The sequence below is a fragment of the Saccostrea echinata genome, unplaced genomic scaffold (assembly GCF_033153115.1).
Source record: "Saccostrea echinata isolate AGI-Se365-2 ecotype Australia unplaced genomic scaffold, CSIRO_AGI_Sech_v1 ptg000016l, whole genome shotgun sequence".
Classification (NCBI taxonomy): domain Eukaryota; kingdom Metazoa; phylum Mollusca; class Bivalvia; order Ostreida; family Ostreidae; genus Saccostrea; species Saccostrea echinata.
Genome location: NW_026889765.1, coordinates 10053183 through 10075349, shown reverse-complemented (window position 1 = coordinate 10075349; position 22167 = coordinate 10053183). Strand labels below are relative to the sequence as shown.

Here is a 22167-nt window from a genome sequence, read left to right as displayed (position 1 = left end):
TATCTGTGTCACTGTTTATTCTAGAGTATATTTTTCCTGCGTACAATATATTGACATAACACAATAAGAAAAAAATAATTGCAAAATATTTACATTTTTTAATGTCTAGCGAGGTATGAGTAAAAGTGTGACATTAAAATATATCCAAAAATGAGATCACGTGATATAAATAGGCGTGGCTTAATCCTTAGACTCAATATCTGAGTGGAGGACATTTATGATCACATGTCCTCATGAGGTTAATGCATCATTCACATAAGAAACTCCACTTGTTTCTTATTAAATAATAGTACTGTTATATTGGTCATAAGAGGTATTTCAAGCTAGCTCAAACATTCGGATCAATTTACTTTTCAGATTGACTTTGTGATGCAACATACTGTTAATGTTAGTCTTTCAAGAAGAAATTGGTAAGAACATTCAAACACCGAGATTAACATTTCTCTTTACGTACAATACGTATTATATTTAGGATAATTTATAATAACAGATAAAATATAGGAAATACTAGTGTGCTGTATACTATTGAAATTATACAGAATTATAGATCAAAACTTTACCTTTACTCTTTTTAAAATTAATTTATTTTTTAAATTAATTTATTAATTTTTTTATTTAATTTCTCAACTTCATCGTGAGTTTATTTTAAAAAATATTGTGATACATGTAACTAAGTAAGCTCTACATGTGCTACTGATGTTTGTTCAATAAAGAAATGCTACTGTAACAGTGAAAATGAATTAAAAATATATAACATCATAAACCTATGATAATCAAAACTAAAACAAGCGCCAATATTCATAAACCTTATAAACAATATATATGCAATTACATACATATAATATATGTTGCAGAATAGCTGACAATAACATACATTCATTTTAAAAGTAGATCCTGATTAAAGAGTAACTGGGACTTAAGTTTATTTCTAAGATATTTAGACAAAATACAACACATATCAACAAACATCGACAAACAAACATTAATTACTAAACATAAATGACTTAAAAGATGTTACATGTAGAAATTCAGTTCAGAAATTTAAATTACTGTTCATTTGCATTATTATTATTTTTACACTTTAGTTTTCATTTAATAAATTTCTTTCAATCACTTTCTTGACAACCCAGTAATCGTTTGAATTTAAAAGAACATATATAAAAGATAACGGTTGAGGAAAAACAGAAATACTATTAATAATCTTTTTTACCATGGCCGTAAAAAGAATTGGAGAAATTGTGAAGATAGATGATACATGAACTATACTGTCAGGCTCAATTTATAAATCACTTTATATAAGCGAAAATTCTGTATAACTTGTTTCGAGCTTTTTTTTTTTTTACATATCTTTGATTTCAAACTTGATGATTTTCATTGTTTCCTTCAGTATCCTGTGGTACAGTTTTGGTTTCTCAGATTCTTATCAAAAATATCCTCAATAGGATCCTCGTTAGACAGACTGCTTTTGACCTATAACAAAACCAAATCTTTTATCCCCTTACTTTGATATCAGAATATGTTTTGTTTAAAATTGCCGATATATTTTTTTCTTCAAATTTATGGTCTACGTAGATAGATTAGGAAAAAAAAAAACAGTCGAAGCTTGGTAAATTTGAGTAAAGACATCTGTCCAACTGTCATTTTATTTGGTGCTGGTGATGACTTCCTTACCACAGAAATATGTTGATAAGCAAAAATGAATACTTTTTTTATGGAAAATGATTTCTAGTGTAGGAGTGTGTTTTTCTATAAAGAAAGGTTTTACCCAATATATAGCCCTCTCCATTTTTTTTTTGGAAAGGGCAACAACTCTGTAGGGTCTCCTTAATTCACTCCGCTCAAATTTTCCCTCAATTTATCAGTAAGTGGCTTTTTATTAAAATTTCTAGCCTGAACTCAAACATGTAGCTATACAAGACATAAATTTGTCCAAAATATACAAAATAATCTATATATGGGTTACTTTTTCGTGAATGTCATCATCACAACTTGAATTTATCCGCCATGTTTACTTACATTGATCAAATTTATTTTAAGACAGCCAATGAGAATTCGCAATCTATATAGGAATTCACTTATTTTAAGCACAAATATCACTATTCATGAAAATTATATTACATGAAATGCTTTTATTTATTGATGTTTAGTGATACCATATAACACAATCATTAATCATGCCAGATCTTTATCAAACCTTTCTAAATTTTCATGGGCAAGTCTCAATACATCAGCCCAGAACTGCCATGGCTGCTGAGGAAAATAACTGGTAAACACGCAGTTTTAATGCCTTCCTTTATCATATATTTATACCAAGCCCTTTGGGCTTGGTTGTTGATTGTGAAAAAAATCATGTTATTGAAAAGAAATTAAATGCAAAAGCAATTTATTTTGGTTGCACTCTTCAGTGTTCAAAAAAAATAATATGCATCATTACAGAGATACTGTAGAACTGTAAAGCTCCATAAAAATCAGATGACAAAAATATATATCGGAGAAGGTTACTTTATTTACTACTGTACCTAATAACCAGCAGACAGCAGAATTGAAAAAGTCAGATATAGAGAATTTTTTATCACTATTTTAGAGTACCCGTAGAATTTACCTCTTTTGGGGGGGGTGGGGGGCGGGCGGGGGGTGGGGGTGGGGGGTCATCCAATCAACTTACCGCCTCCACTTCCCTGAACACTCTTAAAATGTTTCCTCCGGCCAATTTGATAAGATCTGCGTCTGACCACTGTCTCTTGATTAGTTCTTCAAATACATATGGGAATTTTGATACATCTTCAGCACCAGTAGGCAACCTTTTAATTGGGAAAAAATTCTGTTTTTCCATAAAAATGAGCAGTGAGAATGATACGACAAATATTTACTACAGTAACTTTCAATTAATTCATACATTAGGTTGAAAAAAGATTCTTTCAGAAAAACATTTTGTCAAAAGATTGTACTAATATTCCAACGAGGAATTTTCTGAATTTATATACTTGGTCAAAATTATGTATTGTGAAAATCAATTTCTATCATTACAATGATTAAATCTAAACGTTTTTGTTGCTTCAGCAAACACCCCAAAACAAGAACAAAACTACAAATTATAAACAAATCCCGTCTGCGTATGTTTTATACGTACAACATATTCTTATTAATGCATCTGTTTATCTGTTTTTTTTAACGATATAAATTACTTTTCAAAACGATATTTACGTGGGCACTCCATCGTAATCCGCACCAATTCCCACGTAGTCAACGCCAATCAAATTCTTTACGTAATCAATGTGATCTGTAATGGGAAAAATTATAAGTGGGAAAAGTTTCCTAACTAAGGATTGGTAAAATAATGTAAAATCTATCTAGCATCCCATGGCTTGTTGATATTGCATGAACATTGAGTCATAGTCATATACATTTTTATATAAAAGTTTATATCAACACCAATCAAAGGGTACTGGCAGTTATAGGATAAGCACGAGTTTTTAACAGACACGCAGATGAAGAATCTTTATTTCACTTTTAAAAATTATTGTTACATCTAATCACTTTTCACATCTGTGTAACAATGTGTCCAACAGAGAAAAAATATGTATACAGTGGAGCAAAACACTTTTGTCCATTTTGCACACTGATCATACCCCCCCCCCCCCTCCCGCATCTTGATGACAAAGAGCACACAGCGGGTATGACCGGTCAACAGGGGATGCTTACTCCTCCATGGCACCTGATCTCGCCTCTTATATTATAGAGGTCCGTGTTTGCTCTGCTCCCGATTTGTATTATTCAATGGACTTTCAGCTTGAATACTGTTTGTTATCTCCATATTTCATTTTAAATGTTTTCGTAGATATTTTAGCTCGGCAAGGCTGGACATGGACATATTTTGACTATAGAATTTGGGGTCACAGGGAAGCAATATTTTTCATTGCGGATATCAGTGGCGAGGTGTTGAATACATGAAATTGTATGCAATACAGTTGCATATCGTACAATGAATTAATCCAGTACATTTTATCTCTGTTTATGAAGACAAAATAAAACTAGAAAACTGACTAGTCAGCAAGGGACCCACCCAGGGGTAGAAATATAAGGGCGCAGTATATGGAATGAGAATATTACTTGATTACAAAAATTTAAAAATACATGAAGAATAAGCGACAGTAACTGTATTTATAAAAATTCAAGATAATTCCTTAATATCCAAAAACCTGTAAATAGTACTCTTGTATTTACCCAAGCATAAAAAACATCATATCTTTTTATAACTCAATTAATTAAATGTGTATTTAATCAAGAATGAAGCATGTGGTTTATTAAAATGCCAGGCTTCAGTGAATGCAAATATCACCCAGACGAGGCTTAACCTTAACTTAAAAACAAACATTAGTTTCAGACAAAGGTGCTTATCAATCTTAAAGTGATAGATAAGGATAAACTTCTAAGTTTTCTGCAACAGACAAGATAATCAATCCTAGGGGATTAATTGTAGTCCTACTGCTCTCTCATCCTTTTCTTTTAATTTTACGATAAAAACTTTATCAGCTATGATAGAATGAGGTTATTATCCAACTACCTGTTAAAATTAATAGTATTATTGACATAAGGCAGCAAAAACCCAAATCATATATATATATATATATATATATATATATATATATATATATATATATATATATATATATATATATATATATATATATATATATATATATATATATATATATATATATATAAAACTATATAATTTTACTTACCAGCAATATCAGATATACTACTGTTGGAGCCACTACAATCAATGTATCCCCTGTAAAAATTAATCATGACGAGACCCTTATTTCCTTTCTGCAAAATAAACACATTGAAGATTAGTGTGTAGGAACAAAAGAATTATTACTGGAAATTAGTAATATAAATTGCTTTTTGATTAGAAAGCCACAATTGGTGGGTTATAATTCGTGTAATATTATTCCATGGATCGATGCTTATTGCCAAATTTTATTTTTCCTGAAAAAAAAAGCAGATTTATATTTTTTCTGCAAAATGCAGATTTGGTTTCGGAGGTTGTGTATGCGGAGTCTAAGCTGATATATTAAGTGCGCAAAATACCCACTGTTAATTGTAGGACCTCGTCATTCACATTCCTCGAGTGATTACACAGAGCGTAAGCTGACGAATGGCTGAAGATCACGGGAGCACGTGACACTCTGATGGCGTCCTTTTGTGTTTGGATAGAAGTGTGTGACAGATCTATAATCATTCCTAGACGGTTCATTTCTTTAACGACTTTCTGAAATAAGAAGACAAGATTTTAATGATTTTTGACTTCACGTAATAAAACAGCCCTGTCATTCAATCGTGTTTATATAAGTTTTCGACACATCATTTAGAATAAAATTTCAAATACACTAGTTTAGCATATTACACATCTTTCATATACCTCTCCAAAGTCTGTCAATCCCTTGTTCGGTGGGGGGTTCTTTGTGTCTGCCTTATAATTTTCCGCCCTATAAAATCAAAACAATAAATTTAATTTTCCATCATATTATGCACCTTTGCTACATGATTGATAGGCCATTCACAGATTACTTCCCTTAATAAAAGCTTAATGGACGAAGGAAAATAACAACATAACAAATTCACAGCAAAAATAGAAATATTATCAATGTAAAATACAAAATAATCACCATAAAGTATCGCAGCTGTGTGTCAAGGTCATGTATCTAACACCAAGTCTGTAGTACATGCGCAGGACTCCCAAGCTATTCCCAATCATGTGACCTCCCTCTAGACCAATCAAACTTGCAATCTTCCCAGCTTTAAATGCATCTGTTATACCTACATAAATAAATCAAATGCAAGGAATCTAAGACTTAACTATATTAGTTATAAAAATGTTTTAAAGTGTTACCTTGAGCTGTGGTGGCTAGTTGGAAGTCTTCGTATTTCTCAGTGAACTTAAGAATGACGTCAGTTTGGTCAAGACCCTGTCTTGTGCCATCCTTGTCAACAGACGCACAAGCAACAAAAACCGCCCAGAACTACAACATTATTTTGAATGGAAAAAAAAAATTAGTATAATTATTTTCTGAAAGAAAATTTAGATTAAGGCCAACTTAAATATTTAATTTAACTTAAATAAATTAGACAAGTTTAGAAACAAGAAATTTTGCAATGTGATATTGCAAAATTTCTTGTTTCTACACTTGACTGCTTTGCAGATTATAAAACAGCGTAAACTGACCCAAACCAGGTTATACTCGAATAATGTGGCCAAGAATTAGAGTCATTCCTTATAATTTAATTTTAAAATTATTAAATAACTATGGGTGTAAAATTTCGTTGCTTTTTATTATTTCAAATTTGCCGCTCAATAATACAACCGTAGTAACGGAAGTGATGTGAAGCGAGGGGAGGTAAAAACTGATACATAGGCCTAGCAACCTTGTTGTTGTTGTTTGTTTTTCTTTACATGTGGTAAGATCGAATTATTGTTTGAAGTTAAAGGTACATTTGTTAAATCTGGAATTTTCCATGTATTTCGAGGACTGGAAATGAGAGGATTGTATGGATACAGATGATTCAGTTGGTTGTCGGGGGGGGAGGGGGTGGCCCCATACCAAACCCGGTTATACAGAAATAATTTGTGTTCCTTTTCGGATATTAACCAATCAGAGGCTAGAATACAAACAAAATTAAATTATTTGATTATATACAAGAAGTTTTTGGGGTGCCCACCCTGTCGAATGCTAGCTGCTACTCCCTAGGAATTTCGATAACTGTTTTTGTGTAAATTTTACACATTTCTTTGGGCATGATATTTTCTGACCGTTAATTCAATACATGTACCTGTCCACCAACTTTTCCTTCTCTGAGTCGCACGATGTCCGTCTGCGGCGGAATTCTGGGAAAGTTTGTGTCATCCAATGGTATTGTCTCAGTCCACGTGTTCCGCATGTCCTGTCCGAGGTTTACCGAATACACGGAATTATTGGCATATTGTCTGTACTGCCAAGGCAAATCATTATGTCTAAATTGAGGAAAAAGTATCCATTTACTATTCATCCTAATTTTATCTCTGAAGAACTTTTCAATTCTCTTAAGACAAATTGAATGATTTTCATTTATCATCACCCTCAACCTTGTTCGAGATCGCTATCACCCCATGCAAATCTTATGCAAAGGTAGGTACAATAATGTAGCACTCTCCATTTTTTGGGGTGGGTGGGGATGGGGCGAGGGTTTCAACTCCTTAGCATCTCCGTAATGTTGGAGTGCTGGAGTGATTCACGACCGCACAGATTTTGGCTCAAATTATAGGTAAGTATTTATTTTATTAATATTACTTACCAGAACTCAAAAATGTAGTTCTGCAAGAGATGAACTGATCCAAAACAGTATATCGGTTATTCATTATGTTTATTAACATCACAACTTGAATCTATCCGCCATATTTACAGACCTTGATCGATTTTTTTTTTGGACAGCCGATGAGCGGTCTATTTATGAATTCCCTTATTTAAGCATGAATATCGCAATTTATGAAAAATATTTCATATGGAATGATTTAATTTATCGATGTTTAGTGATACCATATAACACAATCATTTTTCCTTTATTAAGCCTTTCTAATTATAAATTTTCAAGTGCAAGTCTCAGTACATCACGCGGGAACTGTCATGGCTGCTGAGGAAGATAAGTACACTGTACATGTAATCGTCTTTTTTATTTTCAATGCTTAAGCGTATAAATGGCTTGGTTGATTGTGAATTTTAAAAAGATCAGTTTTATTGGAAGGAAGCTGAATTCAGAAGCATTTTTTTTTTGCCTGCAGTCGCACGTATCCAAAAAATATATTTGCACCACTACGGAGATCCTGTGGAATTGTAGCCCTCTCCTGAAAACATCACATAAAAAAAAATTCGGAGACGGCTACATTATTGCAGATAATTCAAAGGGTGCATTGATAAGAACTAGTTTCAGCAAAGACATTTGACAGTAAATTTTAAACAGAATATCGTTATAGTCGTCTCCTTTTTGTGTTAACTTTTGTCTACTACAATGACTATATGTATGCATATTTTCCCAAACAATAAAGTTTTATAAACTACAAATTAATCAAAAAATGTTATAACTGAAACTGAAAACATGACCTATGTTTAAGTATTTTGTAGAGAGGAAATGGCACAAATCCATTGATATCGTATATTGGTTAAAACTGAAACGTATTATAGTGAAATATATATATACCACAGTACACCCGATATATATATATATATATATATATATATATATATATATATATATATATATATATATATATATATATATATATATATATATATATATATATATATATATATATTATACTTTCATGTTAAATTCTAAAATCTGATTGGTTTAGACGCATTTAACAATCCGTATGTCACATGCGTTCAAATCATGCGCGCACAGTTCACCGTAAAATTCTCAAAACGTCGGTTGTGCGTTTGAAAGAAGCCGAATAAACGACGTCAATAAAAGCTTGCGTCCGGTGTAGCTTACATGTACTTGAAAACAACGAACGACAAACGAAACATCCTTGCGAGTGCAAACTTTAGATGATAAAGGATTTTTTGAGTAGCAAACAAACATATAAAGAGGTTTGTAAATCTTTTCCGAAGCTTTCTTATTGAGAAAAAATAAAAGCGGGGAGTTTGAAAGCTTTCTAAGCGTGAACTTAACGACGATCTCCGAATTTTTTTTAATTACATCCGAAATCAATAAGACATTCAGTATAATAAAATAAATAGTGCACGTTTTTGAGGGTAACAGTTGAAATTGACACCCCTCGGAAAACCATTGTCAACCTCCGCTGACGCGTCGGTTGACAATGGTTTTCCTTGGGGTGTCAATTTCAACTGTTACCCTCAAAAACGTGCACTATTTATATAATATTGACCAGAGTACAACCGATAGACCGGACGAAATTCATAGCGCTCCGAATATCTTTGTTCACAACTGTTTATAAACTTCAAATTAAACATGAAACACTGTAAATATTTAGTGTTCGGTAGTTTAGTAGTAGTGCTAGTTGTTTTTGTTTCTCTATTTCCTTTGTTTTTATGACTTTTTAACTTTTTTCTTGGTCCTGAGGAAGGGACAGGTCGTCCCAAAAATTTGATAATTATTATTATTGTTCGTGTCGTTGGTCATTTTTAGTGCTTTATATATATATATATATATATATATATATATATATATATATATATATATATATATATATATATATATATATATATATATATATATATACTGAATACTGTGTCCCCAAGTACCAGTCAATACAGCATTTTTTTTCTAGCTATACTTCCGTGAGTAATTACGTATCCTTTGACAGTCTCGCAGAAGTCTCTATATAGCCCCACAAGATTTACTGAGAACACCTATAATTTGCTGAACATCGAGAAATAAAAGGTTCGTAACCGTGGTTAAATTACTGAAAGTACTTCACACTGCCTGCTCATCCTGCGTAAAGAAGTCCTAATTTAGTCCTTATTTAATCGTTTCCAAAACTTCTGCAAATGAGTACAAAATCGACTTACCCGTCGATTAATGGATTTTCGGTCAGTAAATCTATTGCTTTCTGGAGCTCAGTGGAACGTGGTGTTCCACCACCGCCTGTACTTCGTTTTGAGAGTGGAATCCCAATGGCCAGTCCCAGGATGATAGCTACAAATGTAACAACCAGGAAACCGATCCCGATACGATCGTTCAAGGAACGCTTCTTTACGAATTTATCCTGTGGGATTATTGACGACGTGGAGGAATCATACCGGACTGACATAACTAACTGAAAAAAAGGGGAAAAAAGTTCGATGTTCATTAATTCATAGTTAAGAAAAATTGGCATTCATTATTTTGTCGTTGTTCATATCAAAGTAGGGAAAAACAGTGCAGTCAATTATACATACAATTACCTGCAGCAGTTGAGAGAGAGAGAGAGAGAGAGAGAGAGAGAGAGAGAGATTCTTTCACTCTTGGATCCTACATGTCTGCACATTTTCGACAAGAATCGAAGTCTTGAACTAGACGTGGATTTCAGGAAGGAAGTTAAGTTTTCTTTCTCTTCAGTAAAATTGGCTTTCTTGTGAATACGTACATTTTATATCTTCAGTTTTTATATGATTTTGAATTGATAACTAATTTATATTTTTAATATCTACCTATTATCTTTGAAAACAGAGAATATTCAAAATTGTTTCTATAAGTTCTTCTGCTTAATAAAATAGTGTTTTATAGGGGGCACACAATTCATGGCGTAAATAAATCAAATAACTTTTTGAAGGGGAGGGGTGAAGGTGTAAAGTGTAAACATTTGCTTTAAATACCAGTTATAATTGAACATGTCCCTCGCATTTTTCCTCTGAGCTATGCTGGGCGGAAACAATAAATATGCAAAAAAATTTCACAATATAGACCCTTCATGCATATTTTTATCGCCTTACCTTATGTATGTATACAAATAACTCTCGTGTAGGCGGGCCGAGCTGGCTAGCGGAGAATCAATGTGTGATATGCTATTTCCGAAGATAAGAACCTGCTACTTGGGTTGTTGTAACCTATGAATCTGCAACTGAGGCAAAATGCAGGTTCGGCAGATGTTTGAAACACATCAGTATATAGTGACCACGTTATCTTTCGCATGCAAATAATTCTCAGGAACCGATACATGAAATTGTACAGCTGTCGTAGGTAATTAAGAATGAATATTTCTTAAGTGAGGTATTTACGAAAGCCCAGACGGCTCATTCGAGATTCGAGTTTCGAAATACGAAATTCGAGATTCAAGATCCAAACTAACCAATCAAAAGGCGGATTCAATATTTGATTACTCCCCTTTATTAAGTTTTTACTATCAAGAAATCATTGAATATATTTATAATCAATGGGTCATTTGCTTAAATAATAATGCAAGAAAAAATGTCATATGTTTCAAAACAAAATAAAAATGAATTTTGGGTAACGTTACTTTTGAAAAATATATATAAAATCCTATTTTTCTCATTAAAGAAAACAACAGATACGTATATAGAATATTATATGGCCTTATCGTTGAATAGCAGAGGCAGTAGGTCGATAAAATATTAGTCCCCTTTCGGTGAAATCGGAGGGGACTATAGGTTTCCTCTGAGTCTGTCCGTCCGTCTATCTAGCTGTTTGTCTGTCAGTGTCACACTTGGTTTTCCGCACTTTTTCCCTAAACGCTTGCAGGTATTGAGCTGATTTTTGGTATGTGAGTGTTTCTTGATGAGTTACAGATCAAGTTTACATTTCGTTCCGCTTCAATGATTTTTGACGGAATTACGACCTTTTCAATTTTTCTCGGTTTTCCGCAATTTTTTTCTAAACGCTTGTAGATATTGAGCTGATTTTTGGTATGTGACTTAACCTTGGTGAGTTATAAATCAAGTTTGCCTTTAGTTCCGCTTCATTGATTTCTGACGGAATTATGGCATTATTTCAATTGTTAACGGGAACCAGATTACACTTGCCGGTAGGGGACTAGTATTGCTAAAGCAATACTCTCAGAATGCTTGTTAGTCCCCTACCGGTGAAACCGGAGGGGACTATAGGTTTCCTCTGAGTCTGACCGTCCGTCTGTCTGTCCGTCCGTCTGTTTGTCTGTCTGTCTGTCCCTCTGTCTGTCTGTCAGTCTGTCCCACTTGGTTTTCCGCACTTTTTTCCTAAACGCTTGCAGATATTGAGCTGATTTTTGGTATGTGTGTGTATCTTGATGAGTTACAGATCAAGTTTGCATTCCGTTCCGCTTCATTGATTTTTGACGGAATTACGGCCTTTTCAATTTTTAGGGGTTTTCCGCAATTTTCTTCTTAACGCTTTCAGATATTGAGCTGATTTTTGGTATGTGACTTAACTCTGATTAGTTATAGATCAAGTTTGCATTTCGTCCCGCTCCATTGATTTTTGACGGAATTATGGCATTTTCAATTCTTAACGGGAACCAGATTACACTTGCCGGTAGGGGACTAGTATTGCTAATGCAATACTATCAGAATGCTTGTTTAAAACTACATGTAGTCTATACGATGAATACTTGTCTGCAGTAGATCTATACGATTGGCAACTATATCGATGAAAATATGACGGCTATACAAAATTATATTTACCAACATAGAGTATGTTCTGGTAAATGTTATAATTGGACTTGATAATAGCTTTACGGTGTGATCTATTCCTCCGTAAACGATCGCATTGTTACATGCATTAATTTTATTTCTTTTCCAAGATGAAATGTCAAATTTGTTCACGGTACATGTAAATATGTGGGGAATACCTTATTCTTCCAAATTTTTCAACTTACTTCAATCTAAAGATTTTGACAAAAAATCTTTTTTTTAGGGAAAAAAACAAAGGCACGTGTTCTCTTTTTGTTCCTTTGAAATATGTTTTGGGGTGTGTAAAAGTGCTGTTCTCTGATTGGGCAGAAAAAATATTTACATGCATATGATGTATTATTTATAGCAACTTTCAGTTATCGTTCTTGACTTCCATATTTCGAAATCGTCCAGACCTGTTTAAACATATTTTTATTATATACAAATTAAAGTCTTCATGACCACTCGTAATAAAATTGAGAAATTTTAAAATCCTTACACACTGATTGAAAATTATGGAAACTTCTTTACTGAATAATCTAAATATAATTTTTAAAATGTTTTTGTTTTACTTCCTATTAACCCAAACATATTTCCTAATTTCTATTCCCTGTCCTAATCGTAGACTCCTGTTGCTTTCATTTTTTAATAATCTGATATCGACTTCAAGGTAACATTTCAATTTTAGATTTAAATCAGAAGTTTTGTATGCTGTAAAAAATTGGATAGGAATAAAAGTGTGGATTGCTAGAAATACTTTTTATTGCATTTGATGAAAAAATATTCTAATAATTGGTTAAAAAATAAGATTTATGATCAACTTTCCTCCAATTTCAACCAAATAAATGTATAAATAAATATTTTATACATCATGAAAATGATGTGTAGGCAACATATGGAATATATACGCCACTGGGAAAGCAGACGCGATTTTTCTTTATCACTACTACGATGTCTTTCAAGATTTCCTGGTACACTAAAAAGGCATACATGAACTAAGCAATTATAATACGTGATCCTTTAGTCCTAAAGGTGTATAGAGTGTCCATAGTTTTGTTAAAATAATTAATTTTTTATCATTATTAAATAATTCTATATCTTTTTTCTCTATGGCCATTAAATCATTTATTGGAACTTGTGTATTGATTGGTTATGTATCTTGCGAGACCCGAGCGGTTTCCTTATAAATAATTTCGATCATATAATTATTCTGCCCATGCATTGCAAAATTGACACTGAATGTTGATAACCGAACATTTGTCAACCGTTATAATAAAAAATAAACAACATAGCCATAGGACCCTGGGCATGTCTCCCCCCCCCCCCCAATTCCCCCTTATATTTTTTACCGATAAACCCGTTGAACCCTTTGAAACCCGTATTACTAATTATCATTAATCGCTAGTAACTTGTTTTATTGCACACTTAACTTTGAAAACCCTTACTAGTCACTGGTCACTTTCTAATACCTTGTCACAAACTATATCCACTTTGAAACCCGTATAACTTAATTAATAAAATTATTATTAATCGCTATAGTCATTTGTTTTATTGCACACTACAACTTTATTGCATTGTAAAATAATCAAATGACTTCTTCGGTTTGAATATATTCAACGATTTCTTGAAGGTCAAAACTTAGCAAAGGGAAGTAATTGAATCTTAAACCGCCTTTTGACTGGTAAGTTTGGATCTTGAATCTCGAATTTCGAATCTCGTAGTTCGAAACTCGAATCTCGAATGAGCCTTCTGGGCTTTTTTTTTTTTTTTTTTTTTTTTTTTTTTTTTTTTTTTTTTTTTTTAGATATTTCAGTCATTACACAAAAAGAACAATTTTACAAAGCGAGTAAATACATATGTATATATTCAGAGAAATTATATTTAAAAAAAAAAAAAGTGCGCAACATTGCGTTATAAATGGGTGTGAAGCAAAGGGACTTCACTCAAAATAATCAACGATGTAAACTTCGTGGAGAAGTGCGTGGAAGCCTAGGCTAGGCGAATTTCGCTTTTGACTAACATAAAAGAGTTTAGTAAATGATTGCCACTTAAAAAGATTAACTATACCTATATGTCTTTGCATTATCTGCCCTGGACCACTTTTGTTAAATATTTTTGATGAATGTTGCTTGTAATATAGGCAACACAAAGATTCATGTATATCATAAAATACGTGTATATACACTAAGCAATGATCATTGAAAATAAAATACTTGTTGATTAAAATATTCAGACCAAAGTAACAAGAATGACAAAAATATTTGTTAACCTTCTGTTGAAATTTTCAACTTTACTTTAGACTTGATAAGAGCGAACCGAAGTATTTGAAATGTAAGTAGGAATTCTACTCCTCGAGAAGAAAGGATGTATATACTCTTATTTCTTAGCTGAAGTAAGATCAAAATATGTTTATCTACTGTTTTTTTCCCGAAAGACCAAATATTGTTAAATTAAAAAAAAATCATTTTAAGAACAAAGAGGCCAGAATTACAAAAGGTAGAAATTCATTGTGAAGAAATCATTAATATAAATCACTTGAACTTCATGTTATTCGTATATATATATATATATATATATATATATATATATATATAGCATGTACATTTATTAGCATGAAATTTGTATGAAGAAACAAGAAGATGTCAGTGAATTATTTAAATGTAATTCAGTAATCCTGGCATAATAATTCCAATTATCCATTTTCTCACTATAAAAGTAATATATTTCTAATCTAAATAATTTATCATTTGAAATTTTGTCTGGGAAAATTGAAATAAAAAAAGTCGAAAATAACTTCGGAGAATTGTAGTGAAACAGATTCATGTTCGGGGGGGGGGGGGGGGGGTTACATGTACGTATAGTCGAGAAGAGGCTTGCAATTGGATAGGAATAATTCTGAATATTGTGACCGTCCAATGTTCGTTAAGAATATTATACAATCCCACATGTGTAGATATACGCTTAATAGTTACTGTAAGTACAGGCAGATTAGAAGTAAAGCTATCGAATGCTTAGATTACACAATAAAAGGTACTATACTCTGCGTGCAAGTATCAGCCAAACCCAATAGTCAGTTTTGGTTTCTGTCAAAACAGTTTGGACTTCGCCAAGGTTAATTCAATGAAATTGTCTATTGAAATCAGAATAGGTTAAAATACAACTGAAAGTCGAGAAGCTTTGTTCAGGTAAGATTACAAGAGCCTCTGGCAAAGGTTAGCCAGAAATAGAGAAAAGTAAACATTCGGGTTCATTACGGAGCTGAGAAAAAATGGAACGGAGGCAACCAGTGACATTATTGAAGTGATTAGATATTAAAACTCCCGAGAGTATTACGAAAAGTCTGATATAGATATGCACTAAAAAGAAGAGCTCAAATGGCATTGAAAAATTGTTGAATTCTTTCAAAAAAGACATTTAAATAAAAGTATAAAACATTTGAACTTAGAAAACTAAATAATTCAGGTAGGACGTGCACAAGCCGTGAAAAAGTATGTTTGTTTTTCCTGCAATGTGCATGACCCAGTTTCAGATTCTTTACAAACTCGTTTATAGAAATTCTAAGTTTACTGATCAGCAAGTATACGAGGTTAGTGAAAAACAAACCCAGCAGTGCATATAACATATTCTAAAAGAGGCACGTAGAACAAAAAAAAAAAAAAAAAAAAAAAAAAAAAAAAAAAATCGAAAAAACTATAAATTTCCTTCGGGAGGGATGTTCCAACTTTTTCACAACGAAATTTTACTAATACATTACTACAATATATATACTGAAACAAAGAGCGGGAGGGGGGGGGTAAGCAGCCTTTCAAGGAGCATTTAATGAACATTCACTAAAAAAACGTTTTATTTGGGAAAAAAGTGGGGGAGGGGGGACCCCATCTTTATGATGCCACAGTGCGTATCTGTATGATGCACATCACGAGTTGACTGCGTGTTCACCATACGAGGTCTAGAGACTCGTCTAATTCAGCTAACGGACTTTATAATATTAGTAAGGTATTGGTTTTGTGAGTAAGGTTGTACTGTAGAATAAGGGAAGCATCCTCTTCAAGTTGTCCCCAAAAAGTCATCTTTTTTAAGAACTCAATTTTTGTGTTGGACGACTATAGCGAAAGAGCCACTAAAAAGTTTTTCCAACAGTTTTTTTTTTTGGTCATTGAAACATTAAGTCCAAATTTTTACACAATGAAAATAATTCCGACATAAAAATTGCAGGTCATGTTGCTTTCATCTAGTTATATTTCACTGTAAATATGCCACCGGGAGTAAGTATTTATCGTCAGATTAATTTATGCGTTTTCATGACAGTTGCGTGTTTGCATCAGAGCTATAGTTCATATCTTAATATTGAATCTATCAATAAGTAGGCTCTTTGTAAATAAATACGTCTCATTAAATAGTCGATTAAGCGAGAATGCATTTGAATATACATTGTATATATATGCATGTGTAGAGATAACTTTTGTACTTTTAATATTTTATGGCCAAGAGCCCAATAAATCTGTTACATTTTTGTCTGTAGTAAATAAACACGATAGAAACACACATAGAGCTTTGAAGTCACTTTCAAGATCTACATGTATATACTTTGTAAGCATTTCCAGCAGTTTGGGACTGTCCACTATATTAAAACACCGAAAGACATTGAAAAATCAAGCACTTTATTAAACGTGATCTGCACGTTTAAAATGACAAAAGTTTAAAGGACATGTGTAGATTATTTACTGGACAGCAAATAAATTTCGTTCTACCCTAGTTTTTATATCCTTTTCTACATAAGAATCGACAGTCTCTACATAAAAAGTTAAAATTTGATCAAGATTAATAATAAAACGTGTGTCCCTTACATTCAAAACTCAGAGATCTGGTATCCGTTTACACACATATTAACCCGGCGGCCTCAGATCCCCGGACATTTAAAGAAAAAAAAAATCTATAATAATGATGTTAAGAAAATAAAAACCCTGATGTATATACTACAAACATGAAATGCACCGTTCACGGAAAAAAAATAAGTTTGCAAGACATACCTGTTTGGAAAAACTGGCACTACTCCAGTTTAAAAATATCCGTGTGAAGCACAAAATCAAAGTACTGAATAATATAAATATAACATGTATATAAGCCGTGGAGTTTTTCGATCATGCAAACTTGTGTCTGGAAGACCTAACAAAGAGTTTAAATGCTTCGCTTCCTCTAAGGAGGTATCTTGTATATAAAATCTACATTGTAATACAGTGTGTGAATTGAGGAGAATGACCGACTCCTATTAAACCAGTGGATAATCCCTCTAGTATACTGTCATGTTGTGTGATTTCACACATTCTAAAATTGCAAGGGATTAGAGATACATAAATCTGAAAGGGAAGGAATATTGCATAATGAATGCTTAACTCAGAGAAAGAATTTAATTCGACCTACATTGCATTTTGATAAATAAATTCTAATATCAAAATCCGAGGGGGGGGGGGGGGGGGGTCCCGCTGATCCTGCATGTGCTAGGTACATGTAGGTCGTTGGAATTTTTTTTTTTCTCCTTGGAAGTGATAGAGTGCATGTATTATATACAATGCAAACTATGTCAGGAGCAAACATTTAAACCCGCATCTGTCACTGTACACTGTTCATCGCATGCACCAAGCTGGATAAATATGCCAAGACTATTAATTAAACTTGTTTTTGTTTAGATTTAGTGTAACGTCATATATAACACGTTCAAGAGTCACGATTTTCCTGAACTAAAATATGAAAAAAAAAAATCATCATTTTTTTTCTATTTTGGGAAAGACACGAGTAAAACAGTGAAAATAAAGCCTTACAAAAGAAGAACAGGCAATAAAGGGTAAATAAAACGCTATTTAGTTAGCAGTTGTTGTAAACAAGCATTCTGAGAGTATTGCATTCGCAATACTAGTCCCCTAACGGCAAGTGTAATCTGGTTCCCGTTAAAAATTGAAAATGCCATAATTCCGTCAAAAATCAATGAAACGAAACGAAATGGAAACTTAATCTATAACTCATCATGATAAAGTCACATACCAGAAATCAGCTCAATAGCTGCAAGCGTTTAGAAAAAAAGTGCGGAAAACCCTGAAAAATTGAAAAGGTCGTAATTCCGTCAAAAATCATTGAAGCGGAACGAAATGCAAACTTGATCTGTAACTTATCAAGATACACTCACATACCACAAATCAGCTCAATATCTGCACGCGTTTAGAAGAAAAGTGCGGAAAACCAAGTGGGACAGACTGACAGAGGGACAGACGGACAGACAGACAGACAGACAGCTAGACAGACGGACGGACGGACAGACTCAGAGGAAACCTATAGTCCCCTCCGGTTTCACCGGTAGGGGACTAATAAAACGTTACAAGCTAATTCAGAAAATTTGTGTCCCCCGCTTAGGGGAAAAAGAAGAGCATGCGCAGTTCTAGGATTCGGAACCCCCCCCCCCCCGGATTTGCAGAATTGTTAAATGTATACATGTATATTGAAGCAAATAAAAAATGCCAATATGGATATAAAGATTTGATTGCTTATTCTTTAATATGTATTTAGAAGGTTTTTTTTATATAGAATATTTATCACACTGTAATAATGATTTTATGAGAAGTTTGTACACGCCAGACGTCATAACTTTTCCATTTCATATGTTGAATACTATCATTTTGTAAATTAAAGAAAAAAATTAAAAAAACAAGATGTGTTTGTGAAACACTGATACCCCCGCATGGCAACATAGCAAAGGTTAAACTTTCTCAAATGCAAATCAAATATGTTGGTACCCAAAGTAAAGTCTTGTCTCGAGGAATAAACCTTTGAAATACGAAAGGCCTAGCAGCAACCATTGAATAGATATTTAAAAGGATAAAGTTTTTCAAAAGTAAGTCAAACATTAAGGTCAAGGTCAAATGGTCAAAATTAATAGTGCCCAAGGAAAGGACTTCTCCCAAGAAATACACAGTTGAAATATGAAAGCTGAAGCACCAATCATTCAAAAGTTATGACCAAGGGTTAAGTTTTCCAAAAGTAGGTCACACTCCAAGGTCAAGGTCAAAGGGTCAAAGTTGTTGGTATCCAAAGAAAGGTCTTGTCACAAGGATTATATACGTGAAGTATGAAAGCCCTAGCACTAACCTTTCTAAAATTATGGCCAAGGTTAAAGTTTTCAAAAAGTAGGTCAAACTCCTAGGTCAACGTCAAAAGGTCAAAGTTGTTGATATCCTAAGGAACGTCTTGTCACAAGGATTACACATGTGAAGTATGAAAGCCCTAGCACTAATTCTTCAAAAGTTATGGCCAAGGTTAATGTTTGGTAAAATTTTGCAAAAGTGGCTCAAACTCCAAGGTCAAGGTCAAAAGGTCAAATATGGTTGTACCCAAAAAAAGGTCTTGTCAAAAGGAATATACATTTGAAATATGAAAGCCATAGCTCCAATCAATCAAAAGTTATGGGCAAGGTTAAACTTTAACCTTGGCCATAACTTTTGAACGGTTAGTGCTAGGGCTTTCATACTTCAGATGTGTAATCCTTGAAACAAGACCTTCCTTTGCATACAAACAACTTTGACCCTTTGACCTTGACCTTGTAGTTTGACCTACTTTTGGAAAACTTTAACCTTGGTCATATGTTTTGAACAGTTGGTGCTAGGGCTTTCATACTTCACACATGAAATCTTTTTGACAAGGCCTTCCTTTGGATACCAACAACTTTGACCCTTTGACCTTGACCTTTGAGTTTTACCTACTTCTGGAAAACTTTAACCTTGGCCATAACTTTTGAACGATTGGTGCTAGGGCTTTCATACTTCACATAAGTAAACAAGACCTTCCTTTGGATACCAACAATTGTAATTCATAGACCTTGACCTTAGAGTCTGATCTACTTTTGAAAAACTTTAACCCTTGTCACAACTTTTGAACGATTTGTGCTTCGGCTTTCATATTTCACAGGTATATTCCTCGAGACAAAACCTTACTTTGGATACCAACATATTTGATTTGCACTTCAGAAATTTTAGCCTTTTTTTTAATAAGTTGCCATACGGGGGTATCAGTGGTTCACAAACACATCTTGTTAGATAAGATGTCCGCCGACAACCTGTATTATATGTTATAACTCTCCATATTCCCCTGTGCTAAAAACTGTGCAAGGAGTTATGGTATAAAATTTCATTGCAAAAGCTCAAAAGCTTCCTGAGATATCGCCCGTAAACGAAAGTGTTACACACACACAGAATGTATAAATTTACGACCTTGAACTTTGACCTTTTGATCACAAAATCAATAGGGGTCTTCCTTAGGCCACAGGGAGTTGGTACATGATATCTCGAGAGGCCTTTTAGCTTTTGCAATAAAATTTTACATAACAACTCCCTGTGGTCTAAAGAAGACCCACTATTGATTTTGAGGTCAAAAGGTCAAAGGTCAATACATACTGTCTCGTGGAGACTCGTGCTACGCACTCGTCCACCCCAAATTTGTATCTACGATACAGTACCTGTCTTGTTCTCTAAATAATACTTACATCAGCTTTCTATTAGCACTGTTTAATAATGGCTAAATTAGACACCATGTGCTGTGTAAAGGATAACTGCACTTAACACTGGGTTTTGAGTCTTTTCCCGTCGCTTCTGCTGCTTTTATATCTTAACCTTATTTCACTTTTGTATATTTACAATGGAATTCTATCAATTTGACACCAAATTTAAATGTTAAAATGATTTTAGACTGTGATACAATCGAATAATTCTATGTTTTTTGTCCCTACTCCTTTCCAAATATAGAGATTTTACACTTACCTGCCCTTGATTAAACATTAGGTATGCATGAGAGATGGAGCTAACATTGTAAGAATGTCTCTAAAATTAGACTAGATAAATAACAATGACATGTGTTAAAATACGTGATCACTCTTTCCCATCTCTCTCTTTATCCTTAATGGCACAAGTACACTACTATAGTATTTCCAAAGGTTTCAAAACGAAATTAACAAGCACGTACATATAAGTAAAGAATATTTTGAATCGATGCCTGACAATTCAACGTGTTCGAGAAGAGTGTCCTAGTTTGCACAAAACATGCTATCTTACAAGTCACGTGACGGAATTTAGTATTCACAGAGTTACCTAAGGTAGGACATCACGTGGTGAATTATAATATTCAACACGCCGTAGCCCTTGGTTACAAAAGTGAGAGCGAATGTAAGAAGAAGCAGTTTTTCCTCTTTTAAACCATGGGCGCATGTTTGTCTATTAGTCTCCTTTTGACATATTATTATTTATGCAAATATACAACTACTGTTAAACGTATAACAATAGACAAACATGCGCTGACTATGTACAAAGTCAGTGAAAAAGTGGGCGTCCTCATTATCGTAAGGAGATTCAAGATCTTGTGATGACCCCCACCTTTGAAAACAGCTTCGTACTTCGTAAATACATACTTTTATTTAATGTAATTACGTAAAGTTGTAGATTACATGTTGACCATTCCTGCAATTAAAAGAAAAATGCTTGTTTTGAAAGTTTATTTTGTCGTAATTTTCGCATGTCCTTAAGTGCAGTCATCCTTTTGACAATATCGAACGTGAATAAGTACATTTATATATATTATGTGACTCTGCTATTTGAATTTGTATCACCTCTTTGGTCTAGGTGTATCATTCTCGCTATGGATGTGAGAGGCCCCGGGCACAAATCTCGGGCGATCCCGTACTTTTTTTGAAATGTTTTTATAATCTACTAAATGATTGTATTCAACATATGAAATGAAGAAGTTATGAGGTCTGGTGTGTACAAATCTCCTCATAAAATCAGTATTACAGTGTGATAAATATTTTATTTTCTGTGCACATTTTAAAGAATAAGCAATAAGCAATCAAATCTATATATCCATATTGGCATTCTTTATTTGCTGTAGTATATACATTTAATAACTCTGCAAAACCAGGGGGTCCGACCCCCCCCCCCCCCCCCGATCTGCGCATGCTTTTCTTTTTTCCTTAAGCGGGGGACACACA

General features: G+C 33.4%; 1 protein-coding gene across 2 annotated transcripts; it reads right to left on the bottom strand.

Annotated features, from left to right (window-relative positions):
• On the bottom strand, positions 1-17269 carry LOC133188416 (dipeptidase 1-like). Of its 2 annotated transcripts, none has more exons than XM_061323832.1 (11): positions 17177-17269; positions 9573-9820; positions 6838-7018; positions 5900-6029; positions 5676-5826; positions 5429-5495; positions 5102-5278; positions 4746-4833; positions 3205-3280; positions 2666-2801; positions 1-1470 (listed from the first exon to the last, which is right to left on the bottom strand). In XM_061323832.1, exons 2-11 carry the CDS (start codon positions 9812-9814, stop codon positions 1384-1386), a joined length of 1335 nt encoding a protein of 444 aa, XP_061179816.1. In that variant the 5' UTR covers positions 9815-9820; positions 17177-17269; the 3' UTR covers positions 1-1383. The 2 variants fall into 2 exon arrangements, with proteins under 2 accessions (XP_061179816.1, XP_061179817.1); XM_061323833.1 differs by lacking the exon at positions 17177-17269 and adding an exon at positions 10476-10555.
• Between the last annotated feature and the right edge of the window lie 4898 nt (positions 17270-22167).

Excerpts from the sequence above, each read along its gene's own strand:
- LOC133188416 (XM_061323832.1), bottom strand. The coding sequence starts at position 9,814 with ATGTCAGTCCGGTATGATTCCTCCACGTCGTCAATAATCCCACAGGAT. Across the intron at positions 5,827-5,899 it reads ACTAGCCACCACAGCTCAAG|GTATAACAGATGCATTTAAA; the intron begins GTAACACTTTAA and ends TTATTTATGTAG. Across the intron at positions 2,802-3,204 it reads GATTACGATGGAGTGCCCAC|GTTGCCTACTGGTGCTGAAG; the intron begins GTAAATATCGTT and ends CCCAATTAAAAG.